Source organism: Lactuca saligna, chromosome 4, assembly GCF_052625555.1.
Source record: "Lactuca saligna cultivar CGN05327 chromosome 4, ASM5262555v1, whole genome shotgun sequence".
Classification (NCBI taxonomy): Eukaryota; Viridiplantae; Streptophyta; class Magnoliopsida; order Asterales; family Asteraceae; genus Lactuca; species Lactuca saligna.
Genome location: NC_136420.1, coordinates 303,785,875 through 303,803,079, shown reverse-complemented (window position 1 = coordinate 303,803,079; position 17,205 = coordinate 303,785,875). Strand labels below are relative to the sequence as shown.

Sequence of the window (17,205 nt, the reverse complement as noted above, 5' to 3'; positions counted from 1 at the left end):
CATTTCCTCTCCTTAACCAGAGACAATAAAGTACTATCAACGTTTTCCTTTTTTTTTTTTTTTGGATGAAGGTGCACCAACAAACAATCAATTAAATGAGCACCTATAAAAGAATAATTTTATGAATGTGGATGACAATTTGCTAAAAAATTAATGATTCAAGCTGAGAATTTCAGTGTCTAGTAAGATTGTAATGGGAATGTAAAGTTGTCATGTGGGTCCAACTGTTATGCAATTCAAAAGTAGCAAAGCTTAATTTAAGAATGCCACAATACACCTTTATTTCTTCAAGTCACATATATGATTCAAAATAAGAATATATTGCAACACCCTTACACACAATATTGAAAAATCTGGAACACAAGTAACATAATATATGAATAAGATCATCAACCATTAGCTTTGATAGAATGAAATATGTCTTTTTAACTTACTACAAAACGAAACTACTTTATATTCAAAGTCAAAGTAGTTTAAACATATTGTACACAATTGTTTTTTGCTTACAAAAAAGAATTGATAATAAGCAAGTTTTGCGGTTTAAGAAAATACTAATATCATATGTGACAAAACACTTAATCAAAAAACTCTAATCAACAATCAATCAAATTGAATAAAATATTTTTAAAAAAGTAGATTAATTCGCACAAACAACGCACCTAGATCTTTATATCACCAGTTATGCTTCCCTTTGGCGTCTTAGAACTTAACAACCGGTTCTATGTAAAGATTATGATTAAAGAGGATGTCGGATCCTCCAATCCATTGGTTCTCATTTACCCTTCACCTAATCATCCTTTCTCCAGAAGTTGTATTCTTTTGCAAATATCATATCAATATCAAGTTAGGCATGTTTCTTACACATGAAAAATGAGGATATTGTTGTGTGTAATATGTATTGCTATGATCCAATAGAGCACATTGTCAAGTGCAAAGTTTTAGTCTTGTTTGACATCAATCAATACCTTAGCTAACGACATACACATCCTTCTACTCAACAGCTTACATATACCAATAAGAAAACCTAGAACTGATACATAACAAAGTATAATAATTTCCAATTACCAAAGATTCTATGAGATTACCACAATATAACTTCTATCTATCAAAAAATTGTCTATGTTCAAGAATAATTTCCATCTGCAAAAAAATAAGCAAAACTGTTCCCCCAGCTATATAAACATCCTTCTTGGTCCAAAATACCAATATCTAGTAGAAAATCTAACCATATGTACCAAGTCTATTAACAATAACCCTATAATAGCAACCAAAAATGCTATAAACCAGTTCTCACTAATATAATTACCTCACCCTCTCACCCATCATTTATAAGATTAAAAAAAACGAACATGGGTAAAATTGTCCCTCTAGCCTAATATCCAAATTACTAGATAAATATCCCCCGCAATAAGGTGTCAACAAACATTTGAACTCTAGATGCTTTAATGAAAGTGGATGTATATCTTATGAAACACATATTTACAAATTATTATCAATATCTGAAAAGATATATATATATATATATATATATATATATATATATATATATATATATATATATATATATAATAAGGCAATTTCTACCAATCAAATTTGTGATAAAGTAAAGGAAAGTGGAAGTAATTATTTCATGTTAACATTTTGCACAAACTTTTCTACTTATTTTTTTAAAAAAATATGAATTACATACATCAGATGCAAACTCATAATGGAGAGTTGTACAATCATGCGAACCAAAAGTTTAGCAATTAAGACAATTTTGATTTTCTAACTTTACGGAAAAATAATAAGACTCCCTAACCCAACCACCATTGCATTTATAGTAATCCTAATTCATATTCACATTGTGTATCAAACTCAAATCACACCTGAAAATATGTCACTCTTCTAACCTTTTAAATTTTCATAGAAAAGTTCAAACATACACATAGACATTATATCAAACAGATGTATAATGGTGTTGATTATGATGGTATGTGCGGAATTAGAAAAGATCTAGTGAATCATCAAGTAAAATCAAGAACAAATCAAGTAAATACATCTTTTTAAGCTCATATTAGATCTAGAAAGAATATACAAAGTGTGTCTTGTACAAATTTTCACTCTATTCTAACACTCCAAATGGTTCCTTACATAAATGAGTGTCACTCACTTCCTATTTATAGGAAAGATAACTCATTACATCATACAAGAGGGAAAGCCTAACACTCCACATCCAAGCATGGCTTTGCGCCCTAACATTCTCCCCTCAAAGTTAGGATTGGATGTCTCGGCTTTAATACCCAACGAGTTTGCGCGATCAAGACAAAACTCACGCTTGAAGTGACACCAGTCTTCAAATCCACAAATGGATACCCGAAAAACTCGCTTCGAATACCCATCATTCTTCCCCTTTTTATAATCAAAAAATAATTATAAAATCCATTAAGGTGAGAATCACCCGATGGATGAACTTCACAATACTCCCCTTGATGTGTGCCAAAAATGAAACCTTGGAAATCTTGCACGGAAAAACAATCATGAAAAATCCTCGAAAAATTTCCAATTTGTGAAAAAAATTTGACTTTTGGGTGAGAGTTGCAAGATTTTCCAAAATCCAGGTAAAAATTGTCATTATCTGAATTCTGCAGGGACCCGTTGTGCCAAAAACAGGTAAAGATGTAAAACACTCCTCCATTTGCAAAACTGGGCATAAAGTGTAAGGTTGCACCAATTGTAGGAACCAAATTTGTAACTTCTTCAATTTTTCAGCTTTATTGTCCTAATTTCAAAACTCGGTAGTTTCTGCCAAAATTTCTGATTCATTTTTAATAAAGCAATATAACTCAAATTTCAACTCTACCCCATCTAGGGGCTCTGCCCTTTGGACCCCGCCAGGGTTACCGCCCCTTGGACCAATTTAGTTTAGATGCTTCACCCCTGTATAGCAATGTACTTTTAGTATTGAATAAATTGAAACAAGTGTGAACCCTACACCTTCCTTACTCGTTTAATAATAGTAAAACAATTCACCAACAACTATTTGTTGCAAAAATAGAGCTTTAGGGTCATGCTAGTGGTGAGGTTATTTATGATGTTAAAAAGTGATCATTTGCATGAAATAATTTCCATTTTTTCATACTTGAATAAAACTATGAAATGCATGCTTGAAGTTGATATTTAAAAGGTGTATTTCTTTATATGCTACAACTTGATGTATATGGTACTTTTGAGAATATACCTTTGATGTATTATATGAGATGTAAATTGTCTTGAATTAATAACAATAATAAACAATCATTATTAAATAATGATTATTGGTGAGATGTGTGTATACCCCATGTAAGTGGAATAATTAATTAAATAAAAGGGGAATACATATAGTGGGGGTTAAAGGGTAGAAACCTAAACTTAGTTACCTGCCCTATGGGATATCACGGTGGAAGGATATCGTTGGAAGAAAGGAGCTTAATCCAAGTTGATGTCGAGTGGTTTTCTAGGTAACAATTTCGAATCATGGTTCTGGTACACTTGGTGTATGGGGGATAAAGTGATGTTGGCTACTCTGAGACGCCACACCAAGCATCACGTTTGGGTGTAGGTATGAGTTTAGAAGTACTGTTTAACCACCCTCAAACAACAACACATTGTGTTCACACATGCAAAGTCAGAGTAGTGAAAACAGAGAACTAGGGACAGTGTTAAGGGTGGGAGTCACGCCCTATTTGGTGCACCGGGTCGCCAGGTCACGCTATTATCGAATGGGATATATTTTTGGGGAATGTTAGCAATGTTTTAGACCCATGTAGCGAGGGCTATTATAATTAATTAAATCAATGAATATAAAAAAAATCATTACGAGGAAAAGAATGTCTAAATTAATATATCTATTATATATTAAGTATAATTGATGTATGTTGCATTGATTGCAAGACTAAACATCATGTATGAAGTATGTTTATTTCGTTATCCATGTGCTTGGGATTGACTCTTCGTGCTGATGATGACACTTGCTTCTTGCTTGTTGTTGTGGCTTGTATTGGTACATGTAGCTTAATATTGATTGCTTGGTGAGGTTGGGTCTTTTGGGGTTGTTTTGTTTATATTATTTAGAGATGATACCACATTGAACATCTTGTTGAGTTTTTTTTCATTACATTTGGTTTTGAGATCTTACTTTGGTGTAGGTTTTTGAGAATTTTATTGTGCTGGAATTTTTTTGATAATAAAGTTACATTGGTGATGTTTTTCAAAATATTTAAAATGAGACTTTCGCTAAAGTATTCTATTAAATAAATGTTTTTAAAAAATTGGGTGAAAATTCATGGTGTTTCATATGGCTAAATATAGGAATATCAGTATTGGTCAAAAAGGATATTGGTATTACGACCCGACATGTCAAATAATATATGTTTCTCAACATGTCACTTTGGCCAACACAACGGTTGAGGAACTTATAGTTATTTATCACACTTAAACATGGGATTTGGTTCCACTCCCTATTGGAAAGCACATGATTATTTTTCATTGGGTATATAATATCAAAACCAAGTTTGATGGATCAGTTGAACGTAAAAAAGTCAGACTTTTTACAAAAGGATATTCACAAAAGTATGGTATGGATTATGAGGATACTTTTGCTCCAATTGCAAAAATGATGATTGTTCACACCTTGATTACTATTTCTTCTACTTGATAATGGAAGATTTTTTAGATGGATGTCAAGAATGCATTCTTTAATAGTGATCTTCATGAGGAAGTATACATGTCTCCTCTACTTGGTATTGCTCACCAGCCAGGTGAAGTTTTGCAGCTTCAAAAAGCATTGTATGCTCTCAAACAGTCCCTCATACTTGGTTTGAGAAATTTTCTACAGTAATTACTTTTCTTGGTTTTCGTCTATTAATCATGATATCACTTAATTTGTTAGATGTATGAGTGCATGTCGATTTCTTTTATCCCTTATATGTTGATGACATGATTATTACTGGTGATGATCATAATAGTCTTTGAATGGTGACTTGACGTACCGATATGCTATTAAAGACTTGGGCTTACTACATTATTTCTTTGAGATTAATGTTTCTCAATCTCCAAAGGCTATCTTTTATCTCAAACGAAGTATATCTTAGATTTCTTTGAACGTGCACATATCTCGGATAACCAAACAGGTGACACGCCTCTAAAGAGTAATATTAAGTATTCTCTAACTGAAGGTGTTCCCTTATCATATCCGAGCCTTGATAATACGATTGTTGGAAGTTTGGTTAAACTTACTATCGCTAGGGCAGATATTGCTCATGCAATCCCTATGGTTATCCAATTTGTCCTTACTCGTTCTATTGTTCTTAGGGAGTTGATCTTCGTATTTTGAGATATCTTTTTTGTACTCAGTTATGTAGCCTTGTGTTTTCTTCCACTTCCTATGTCACACCCGCCGGTGATAGAAACATTAGGCAGTGAGACGACATCATGGATCACATTCATTTGCATACATAGAACAATACAACAACATAACATGAAATAAGAAATTTTCATTACGAAAAGGGAAATTACATATGTTACTCAGTCTAAAGGTACTAAAATGTGAAAGTACAACCAACCCGACCTTAACACTAGCCAGCTTATGTAAAATACTAAACTATACTAGGTAGATTGTCATCCCATGATTGTATCTTCAAGCTCTTACTATCATGAGAACTCACGTGATTTGAAAGAGTGTCAACGTAATCTTGGTGAGTTCACATGTTTGAAATGTTTGAATCATAAGTACTTTTAAACCAAAAAGTATGTTGTTACTGTATATAAGTGGTTTCCCGGCTTATAATTATAAGTAATCTTAAATCAAAAAGTATGTTTTAATGTATATAAGTGGTTTCCCAGCTTATATATAAATTTATTTAGAACGTTTTCAATGTTACAAAGAATACCTATAACCGAGCTTCTAGCTATATGTAATGCCCATCATGACGCTTCATTAGACATTGTACATGTGTAAACAATTATCACCTTGCGTGACTCAACCGCCAAGTTTGTAGCTAGAAACCACAAGTGGGGGTGTCAACATGTATAGATTTATACATAACTCTATCACTCACAAAGATTAACTTTTATAAGCCAGGGCTCTGCTAAGTATTGTACTTAAGTGATGAATATGTCTCATGTAAACCACTGAGTGAAATAATCTAAAAGTTTGTAAGCCCTAACTTTTAATGTCAAAGTTTTTAGGTAAATGTCTGACAGTATAACACTGTTGTATAAGTTTAGTAATCAGATTTTCAACAATATCGTATTATTGTATAAGTTTTGTAAACAAAGTTTCGACACTATGTAACTACTTTATAAGTTTTGTAAACAGAGTTTTGACGGTATATAACTACTGTATATGTTTTGTAATCATAATTTCAATAGTGTATAAGTATCGGTTTGAATAAACACAAGTTTAAATGACAGATGAATAGCAATTTAGACATGTATTCTCCCACGAAAACTATAAAATGTTATAAAGAGGGGTTGTGAAACTCATGTTGAGGTTAGCATAGCTTTAAACTGAATTAATCACGAAATTCGGAAATTATCAGAAACTAGATGGTTGGCACTCAGCATGTTGGATGTAGTAACATGTCGGATGAATAATATTATGCTAGAGTTTGGCCGTAAAATGGTCGTTGGTTGTCGAAAAAACTCATCGGAATAGTCGCATGTGGCGGCTGTCAGCGTCAAACACGGTGGATGGGGATGGTGTCGGACTAGGGGAGGCTGCCAAAGGTGGCAAAAATGTTGATCGGTGGGCTGTCGGTTGTGACACACGTCGATGATGCGACGACGGAGGGCTTGCTGGTAGTGCTCTTTCAGCTGAAATGAAGAGAGGAAGAGGGAGAGAGATTGTGAGAGATTTGTGGTTGGAGAGAGTGAGGGATTGTGAGCACTTTTCTAATAATTCTATTGACCTTTTTGGTTTGGGACCTTGTTTATACATTTAGCTAGATTTAACTTAATTAGTTTTCCTATTTATTTAGTCTCATTTTCTTTGTAATTATACTTTTCTTTCATAATAATGAAACTTTGGTTGTATTTACCTCCATTGCTTAGTAGTTTACTATGATCAAATTTCCGGTTTGGTTCGGTATTGGCAATCCAACCTGGTCTTGCTCCATTGTATAAACTTAATTTTGTCCCGTTCGAGTAGAATTTAGAAGAACTGTTGCTTGGTTCTCCCCAGAGTGAGAAAATCTAAATATTTGAATGATTCTTGAGAGAATTACATACATATTAAAAAGATGGATTCCTGGGAGAAAATTATGATTGTAAATCAAAAAGTGTTTTGTTTCTAACACATCCGATTCTTTTGTTTTAGTTGCTCAAAACACAAGTAAGAGAACCAGATGCATGTACTCTCACCTCGTCACCTATTTTACATCTATGTTTGGTGCATTAGCAACATAATCCCCACAAAACTCCCTATAATCAGAATTCTCTTTACTATAGTGTAATGAAACTACAATGTACGAGTGTTGTTTTATTTTTTTTAGCTCATAACTATGATACAGGTGTTGTCATTCGTATACACACATTTTTTATATTCAAGTAGAAAAGGAATCCTTCACAAGAGATAGTGGCGTAGATATTCAACTCGAGCTGGATGTTTAAGCTTCATCAGAGCCTTCACTTCATGCTTCCTAACCATTTCTCTTGATATATTCAAATTACCCGCAATCTCTCCCAGTGTTCTATTCCCTTTTCCATCCAATCCATATCTTTGTCTTATCACCAAGCTCTCCTTCGGTTTCAATGAATCAAGCTTCATACATACATACATACATACATACATAGGGTTAATCTCAAAAAGATCTTATATATATAACCAAACGTGAAATTAACAAAAAATTGAAATTACCACATCATCGAGGGCAAGCCTGAGAAGAGCAGTTTGGCGCCTCTCATCATCACCAACACCATCGTTATCCTCAATCGTGTTAATAAATTCTTCCTGTGTAACTGAATTTCTTCTGTTTAGAGAGAGAATAGGTTTTGATACTTTTGTCACTTCACGATATCTCTGAAGTGAAATTCCAGCTTTCTTTGCTATCTCTTCGTCTGTTGGAGTTCTCATAAGTTCAAACCAAAGCTTCTTTTTCGCCTTTTGTATTTCTATTCTAACCTGCATCCATCCATCCAAGGTTTCAAGTCTCTCAATACTGTTTCTATGGTAATTCATACAAAGAATGCGACTAAAAACATACCGATTCAAGGCCAAAGGGCACTTTAAAGAAACTTGAAAGTGTCATAGAACGTATGATAGCATGTCGGATCCAAAACAAAGCGTAGGTTGAAAGTTGTAGTTTTCTTCCAGGTTCAAAACGATCAACGGCTGTGATCAAACCCTTTACTCCTGCTTGGCAAAAGTCTTGGAAATTTCTTCCATTTGCAAACTCTTGAAAATATTTGTTCATCACGAACAAAACCAGTCGAAGATTATGCTGTTGCATGTACATTATCATAACAATTATTAAGCAAAAACGAACAACTTCCTATATATAGTAAGTTTAATATAAGAGAAACGAAAACCTAACTTGTCACACCTTAATTAGTTTGTTTCTAGCTGCTTGACCTATTCCGATTTGTTTTCTCAGTTGTGACACGTTCATGTTTGTAGCCTCTGCTAACTCTCCATCTGTTGGTTCTCTTTCCAAAGTTTTCTCCAACTCTTCTCTCACTCCAATGATTGCCTATTGTAGCAAAAAGAAACCACTAAGAAATAGACAAAAAATATACTAAAATAGATTTGAAGAGACTCGAATTTGTTACCTTCATTGTTTGTAGTAACTTAAAGAGTCGAGTATGTTCTGAAGAAGGAAGAACTGGTGGGATTTTCATTTTCTTCCAATCTAAACTTCCTAAATCTGTAGAAGCTGTGTAATCTTTAACCAGTCTGTTGATCTTTTCATCTTCATTCACCTTTCCTTGTTTTCTTTTCAAAGTCGATGTAATTAATGTCGAGTTTTTCTCACTTTTTAGATGAATCCTTTTCTCAAGGGTCAACCTTTGCAACTTTTTATGGTGTCCCCTTACAATATCAAGGGTTGTGTTTTTTAGCTTCTCATTGGTATCGAAGTTTTTCTTTTTTCTTCGTGGATTTTTTTTCACATGATCATTGGTATCAGAGTCAATGGTTGTTGGACTTGGACTGAGTTTGTATAATCTATCGAGTTCAGCTGCAGCTTCATTGTAATCCAAATCTAATGAGCATGAAGGAGCTTCAACAGTGGACAAAGCTTGTACTCTTTCTGAAGGCTTTTTACTTCGTCTAAGTCTCTTAGGGTTTTCTTTAGATTTGTCGACAGATAAATTTGCAGATTCTTTGGAAGATACTAACGTTGTGTTCTTGGGTTTATCTGTTTTGAATGCTAATATTGACTTTCTCTTGAATGGAGATTGATGAGAGGAAAATCTTGAACTTAATCCAAGTGGGGTCCTTGCAGCAGAGCTAGATACAGTCACAACTCCCATGCCAAGATGTATCTAAGAAGAACTTTGAATAATGGAAGAGCTTTTATTTGTAAGATAATTCCTACAACAAAGAAATAGGTAAATCCATAGAATCATTAAATAGAAAAAGGAGTAAATGTAAATCAACTTCTACTAGTTCAAGTATAGCATGTTGAATACACAACAAATAGGTTTAACTCCACAGGATCATTAAATTGGTAGTTCTAGTTGTTTCGAATTAAAAATGGTTAAAAATCACTTCAATCTGAATAGACACAACTTTAAAGTTCATTTGTTATCCCTTAATTGGAAAGTTTTCACAAGGCTATGGAACAAGCAGGAGAGATTAGGATCAAGCCCTTGTTAATCAGAAACATATGTACATAACATAACATTCTAGGCATCATTGAAAAAAACTATCATTTTGTTTTCTGTAACTTAATAACCGAACGCTCATAAAAAGAGAACAATGATTAAAGAAATGACAATATTCAAGGTGACAAATAGTGATTGAGAGCCCTTATATATAATGTGAAGATTAGACTGAACAAAACTGAACTGGAGAATACAAATAATTTGTATAGCATTTGGTAAGACTGGAACAGAATATAAGAAGTTGTCTGATTGAGTTTTGTTAAGTGAGAACATAACAAAACAAAAAGCCAGAATAACCATATTGTGTTTTTACTAAAAAAACATACTAAAAATCAAATCTAGCTTACACATCACCTCAAATTTAACAACAATTTTTACATGATTTACTTAAAAATCCATTAATTCAAATAATATCTTTCAACCCAAATGATTTAAAATATTCATAATGCTATTGATTGTAGAACTCCAATGAGGGGATTCTTCCATATGCCGATTATAAGGTGAAACTAGTGTGCGTTACTTGTCACCCATGACATAAATAATTTAACATTGATAAACACCACTTGAGCTTAACCTAAATGTTCCATATGCCGATTCAGGTTTGCACTTTTTGACCCATTTATTAAACGTGTCTACTTTGTGTCAACATGTTTAAATTTGATCCGACCTGTTTGCCGCGACCCGATCCGTTTTCCTTGTCTAATTGCATAATTCACGAAAACTCGATAAGCTATGCCCCTTTAATACTAATAATAATCCTCAAGATAGATCACTATTTACTCTATCACCAAGTAAATAACAATAGCTATGATACATAAAAAGTCCCCTTTAATACAGAAAAATCTCGATGAAAAAAACATCCAATTAAACAACGATAGCAATGTTACTACATAAACTTGATCATGATGCAAATTAAAACGATATCTATTCAGGCAAAAAATTAGAGACGATGAATAAAAGAGGTGTAGCGTACCTTACAGTGTAGATGCTTCGATTGGTGGATTCGTGTGCTACTAATGAAAGACAAAATCAGGGTCGTATTAAAAAATTAGTGGTTGGGATATATATATGTAGGAAATGATCACTGTCTTCAAAGGTTCGGACTTCATATAACCACAAAGAAGTAGAGGATATAAAGAAGAGACACGTGTTCCACCTTCTTCCATAAACTTATAGAGTAAATTACAAAAATGGTCCTTATGATAATGTGGTTTATTTTAATCAAGTCAATTTTTTTTCTATAATAACCCTGAACATCCCTCTACGTGTTCCACCTTCTACCATAAACTTATAGAGTAAAATAGTAAATTACAAAAATGGTCCTTATGATCATGTGGTTTTTTAAATCAAGTCCATATTTTTGTATTATAACGTTGAACATCCTTCTACTTGTTACATATCAAACGGTCTGATTATTTTGTAATCGTCTTTAGTTTCAATCAAGAATTACTTTTATCAATGATAGATTGAATACTTGTTATTGTAAATGCAGAACCTCAAATCAATCCAACATAACGGATTCATCTATTGCCCAACCAAATTTCTAAAAAATTAATCAAATCCAATGGAATTAAGCTCGACATATCACTACAAGAAAAGTTCTTTTTAGTGACAACCGAAAATCTGGTCACTAACAACATCCTTTAGTCGTCGTCACTCAGTTTTGGTAGTGTTACAAATTTAGTGACCAATATATTAAGTGGTCACTACATTGCAAACTTAGTGACCAAAAATAATTGTCGATGAATTTCCAAACCCACTTAACCTTCACGTTGAAATATTTTGACGACATACATTGGTCATTGAGTTATAAAATAAAAGAAATTTAGTGACCATAAAATAATGATCACTATCTGGTGCTTAATGTCAGAGATATTGATCACTATATTTAAGACTTAGTGACCAAAAATAATCGTCACTGCATTTGATTCTTAATGACAAAAAATAGTTGTCAATGAATTTAAAGACTTAATGGAATGCTTTAATGACCATACAATAATGGTCATTAGCTATGGTTTCACTTTGTATACCCTTTTAGTGAATCCATTAAACTCGTGTTTATAATTGTCTTTGGTGATGAAGAAGATACACACAAAAAAAAGGTATATATCATTTACATCACTCCAAGACAAAATCTGTAACAAAAAACTGTCTAAAGAACTGAGTGGATAAAAATATATAGACACGTTATTTACCTCAATGATTCATATAATTTATTCTAATAATTAATAAATGTAGAAAACAATTATCAAAATGATCACTACACATTAAATTTAACGTCCACGTCTCCACGAACTATATATCAACAATGGAAACATTATAAAAAAAAAAGATCTAAGAGCCTAAGACCTTTAAATAAAAAACAAATATTCTACTCTATTTTTATGTTTATTTAATTAACAAGTTATCATATTTTTTGCTATTTAATTTTTTTGAAGGATGGTGAAATAATAACAAGCAATGTATTTGATCTTAAACCGGCCCACACCAAATAACCTTGTCCAAAGGCTAAGCGACGATGAAAAGGAATTAAACACAAACCCTAGTTTTTCACTCCTGAAGTTGTCGTCGCCCTCACCACCACCATCGCCGTCCTTCGTTCTCCTCGCCTCCGTCGGCCTTCGTTCTCCTCACCGCCGTCAGCCTTCTTCGCTTCTTCGCCATCGCCACTTCTTACTTGCGGCGAAAGCACGAATGGGGCAACAGAGCCGCTTGTAGTAAGGTTCGTCCTCCCATATTGTCGTATCCTACTTACCGGCGCCACCTCCTCCTTCCCTACATCCTCCGGTATTTCTCTCTCTCCCTCTCTGTCAATCGATTTGTGCCTCGTGATTTCATAGGCTGGATGAGATTTTGATAGTAGGTTACATTGACATCTAAATCTATGTTCTTAAGAGCATAAATTTGATGATGAATTTCAATTTACCTAATTTTATTTGTTGTGTTCTTGTTATTTTCACAATTTTGACTATTGATTCAATAAGCTTGGCGTTCATTGGGAACTATGGCTTTCTCAAGGTGTTTTGTTTTTGCTTTGATTATTTAGATTATTGCTCTTTGTTTTACAATAAATCAGCAACTGTTTTTAGTTATTGATGGTTCTACGTGTAAATAAATGAGTTATTTGATGATTGACTATAGAGTAATTATATATTTGTATAAATTCCACCAATGTTACTACTTACTTTATCATTATTACATTCTTCATTTAGGAATCATGGTGCACTCAGTGATGTTGGTAGTAGACAGATTTTCTCTTGACTATATTGCAACACATTCAGCCTTTAAGATAAAGAATATCAACCATTAAAACTATACATGTTTATGATGATAATATGTTCACATATTGGATTTACCTTCTTTTGTTTAAAGTATTTTGAACATAAATTATTACTCAGGACTATTAATTACAAGCATGCTATATTTTTTGCTATCATTTAGCATGGGTGCCTTTCTGAGTAAATAAGGGTTATTTTTAGATATATAAACTTAATAAATAAATTTGTTTAGGTTATGCTTCTACTTGATATGATCTGATTAATTTTCTATAAATTTAATAATTAAGTTTTTCTTATAGGTGATTATCCTGCTTAAATATGGTAGGTGCAAGCACAAAGGAGAAGCAAGAAATGAGTTTGATGTTCTTTCTCACATTTGTATCATTTTCTTTAACTGATTTATTCACACTTTATATTTGGAGTCTTGACATGTGAAGACATGCATTATGTATATTTTAATTATTACTATTATCTTTTTATTTATAAACAAGACTTAAAACATTAGTTGTTCTATGCCTTGAATTGTGTTGGTGGTAAAGCATGGAATAAGGGCTCCGAGGAAGCTTTGACTGATGGATTTTGTCAAGTAAAAAAAGTGAATTTTATTAACTGAAATTGTATAAATGAATTGCAGATTGAGATGACATCTTTGTTTTTCTTATAGGTGATTATCCTTTAGTGACGATTCCTTCTATTGTTAGTGACCAGTTTGTTTTCATCACTAATTGACATTTTTTTGTAGTGTATAACACCATGTTGGATCTGATGATGCCCTCTTAAATCAATGAAACTAGTTTTTGCATGTCCTTCTCAGTTCATGATATGTTGTACTTTAATGTTTTTTCATATTTGGTACGTCGTTTTTCCTAACACAACATGTTTTAGATTTTCAATTGTTGTGATTATCAAAGGATCTTAATCCTTTTTTCTTAATCACCCATGTTATATTAATCAAATTGAAATTAGGTTGGTTTTGGTGACGGATGAGTTTTCTTTTTAAGATTATAAGTAATAAATAAAAGATAAAAAATAACTTAAAACATAATGTTTAATAAGGACCAAAATCAAAAGAAATATAACTTTGAGTACGACCAACGCTACAATTAAAAAAATAGACTTAATTCACATAATCGTAGGTACCTTTTTTGTAATTTACTCAAGAAAATAATACCAAATGGATCCAATGGAATCACAATAGGCTTAAGAGCCTCCGCATCGCACCTTTCAAATGGAATCGCAATGCCACGTTTCAGTTTTAGGCAACACACGTTGGTGTATTCTTGAAAGCCTTGCAATGAAAATTGATACTGTGTCAATGCCAATTTGCGCACATTGTTAAATTTGTTCGAGCGTAGTAGTAATTCAGTTTTATAACTTAATTAAAAAATGTAATGTGTACATTACTACCTTTTAACTATATTATTATGAAGATACTTCCTATTGAAATGAATGCAATACGCATACACAAATAAATTTATATTAATTATAAGGATTGTGTGTTTGTTTTTTCCTTAATAACAAATACCATAATATCTAGTATATTTGTAAAATGAGACCATCCGGTATGGATAGCACGACCGGCTTCGTGGTTGAGTTGGACCACGACGACGACCGTGTACACCATCTCGGCCGGTTGTGGTTCGTTGTGCATATTACGAATTGAAATGGAGAATCCGATTGGTTATGTGTTTGTTGATGAAGCAATGAATCAAGTATGAAATGAATCAGAGTTTAATGATCAAAAAATAAGATTGCGAGATTTGAATACAAATGTAAATATGATCTTGTTTTAGTTCTATTACGCTTTCAAGTTTTACAGAGTACAAAATGATAATTCTGTAAAAGATCTGTATCTATGACTCTAGTAAACACTCCTATTTATAGGAGATGAAAGCGTACAAAAAAAATATACTAAGGACTAAGCGTTAAGCTTTGAATACAATGTCTTAGTAAAATAGATTACAAAAGATACGAAGACTCAGTACATTCGAAGACATGAAACCCTTCGACTAATTACAACTCGATTTACTCTTACAATCTCCCCCTTTGTAATCAAAGTCGAAGTCTTCAATTTGTAAGCAGTTGAATTGATTACATCATCACCCTTTGTATCTCTGTGTACAATGCAATGACCTTCTTAATCTCCTTCTTGTCTCCTTCACCGTTCTTCCTGCATTGGTTCATACGAACAATTAAGTTCGTATACTGAGAAGTTGCATATCTCTCCACTTCATAAGTTTGGAACAAGAATCGCTTTGCTCTACCAGCTTTGTCTTTCCCTGCGAAGACAACCCCCAATGGCTTTAAGCATATTTCACCATCTTCATATTTCTTCAGATCTACTTGTTTCTTCGTAAGAGCCATTGGTGCTGTAATTTCAATACCCTTCGTAGTAGCCAATTCCACATCAGTTTGAGCAAGACACTCAAAATAATTTTCAATAAAGATCTTGATGTGTTTGACTTCAAGTTGGAAAACATCCGACTGTTTATTGTAATAAGGAGAATGACTTGTCTTTCAGGATTAATGCAACTTGTATATGATCATACAAGTTCATTATCGGAAAATCAGCAATGGTAAACTCATAAACCTTTCCATTTGATCTAGCCACTATGTATTTGAGATTCTGAATAACTTTTTTGAAGACCACGTCTCTTTTGATACTTATAACTTTCTTGATTTTCAACAATGACCAAACTTCTTTAGGTGCTTTCGCCAACATTGAATGGAAACGAATCTTCATCTTCTTCCTTTCTTCTTTGTCTTACACATAATTTCAGCTTTAAACTGAGGCATGATGAACATTATTTCATTTATAGGAGAGTCAAGCTGACTTGCATCAGTGTTTGTAACCACATAACTCTGTTTTGGCACCTTTTCAAATGAATACATGTGATCAAACATGACTTTTGCCTCAATTGTATCATAATTGTATTGCTTCGAAGGATCTCCTTTTTCCAAACCCACAGGGTCTTGTGCACGAAGAGTCATAATACTTTGCACAAGCCTCATCCTTTCCAACTCCGCGTCCACTTCAGCCTTCTTTTCTTCCTTAGTCTTTTCAATGATCTTGGATTTACCTTTATCTCTAGACTCAGACTCTCCCACCACAATTTTTGGTTTCGAAGCACTTCCAGCAGCTTCTCCAATCAAAACACCTTTCAGAACTAGTCTGGTTATTGGAACTGTTGTGACCACAGTTGAAGTAGCTAAACCAGCTGATACAATGATTGGCTTTGTAATTGGGATCTTCGAAGGGAACACTTTTCCCACCACCTTCGAATCTTCTTTGCTTGTGTTTACTTCTTCACCAGTCTTCTTAAATTCATCAATCTTTTCTCCCCCTTGCACCACTGTGAAAGTAGTTGGGCATCTGATACTGCAGGGAAGAAGACTTGAAATGCGAGTAAGAGGAGATAATTGTTTGTGAAGAATAGCTTCAAACTGTATGAATTTTTGGGATAAAAATTATGGAGTGATAATCGAAGTGGACATAGGTTTTATAGATAACTCCTTCAGCTCTTTTAACAACACAATCAACTCGACAAAATTCTTGTTTTCCAATTCAGAAAGATGAGTAAGTTAAGGACTCATGCTTTCGTATAATTTGACAAATTTGGTGACAACATCACAAATAATGTCAACCTTTTGATTGATTGAAGCATAATCTTGTTAAACACTTTGAACTTCTCTGTGCATGTATCACACCCCAAAACCTGAACGGCGGCATCGTTCGGGGTGGAGGACGTCATGTATAATATCACAACAATGCAAAGTAGTAAACTAGCAACAACATCATCCATTGCATTAATAATATAATTTCATACAAGTGTGTTCTGTCAAGTTATATAGACACCAAAAATTACATCAAAATAAAATAACAATCTTGAACAAGCTCCATCTTCTCAAAAACCTGGCACCGGTACCTGTCTACTGGTGACCTGAGAATACAAGTTATTTTGAAAGTGAGTATCAGCTTTAAAGCTGGTGAGATCATAAGTATATTAGTATCTGAGTTTGTATGAAAGCATTTGTAAGATGTTTGTAAGATGTAATGTACAAGTTTTGTAAAGTTGGTATTTTT

The 17,205-nt window shown here is 33.3% G+C and overlaps 1 protein-coding gene and 1 long non-coding RNA gene across 3 annotated transcripts; one reads left to right on the top strand and one right to left on the bottom strand.

Annotated features, from left to right (window-relative positions):
* Positions 1-7,443: 7,443 nt before the first annotated feature.
* On the bottom strand, positions 7,444-10,951 carry SIGE (sigma factor E). Of its 2 annotated transcripts, none has more exons than XM_078992670.1 (6): positions 10,817-10,951; positions 8,788-9,550; positions 8,562-8,708; positions 8,223-8,459; positions 7,877-8,140; positions 7,444-7,780 (listed from the first exon to the last, which is right to left on the bottom strand). In XM_078992670.1, exons 2-6 carry the CDS (start codon positions 9,487-9,489, stop codon positions 7,583-7,585), a joined length of 1,548 nt encoding a protein of 515 aa, XP_078848796.1. In that variant the 5' UTR covers positions 9,490-9,550; positions 10,817-10,951; the 3' UTR covers positions 7,444-7,582. The 2 variants fall into 2 exon arrangements, with proteins under 2 accessions (XP_078848796.1, XP_078848797.1); XM_078992671.1 differs by having other exon boundaries at positions 10,822-10,929.
* Positions 10,952-12,251: 1,300 nt separating this feature from the next.
* LOC145043902 (uncharacterized) lies at positions 12,252-13,634 on the top strand. The gene is made up of 2 exons (XR_013681167.1): positions 12,252-12,630; positions 13,421-13,634. It is a non-coding gene; the product is annotated as an uncharacterized LOC145043902 (long non-coding RNA).
* Positions 13,635-17,205: the final 3,571 nt, after the last annotated feature.

What these genes read in the sequence shown, in the direction of transcription:
- SIGE (XM_078992670.1), bottom strand. Translation starts at nt 9,489, where the DNA reads ATGGGAGTTGTGACTGTATCTAGCTCTGCTGCAAGGACCCCACTTGGA. An exon ending in AGTTACTACAAACAATGAAG is followed by an intron (nt 8,709 to 8,787) that starts GTAACAAATTCG and finishes TTGCTACAATAG; the next exon opens with GCAATCATTGGAGTGAGAGA. An exon ending in GGCTTGCCCTCGATGATGTG is followed by an intron (nt 7,781 to 7,876) that starts GTAATTTCAATT and finishes GTATGTATGAAG; the next exon opens with CTTGATTCATTGAAACCGAA.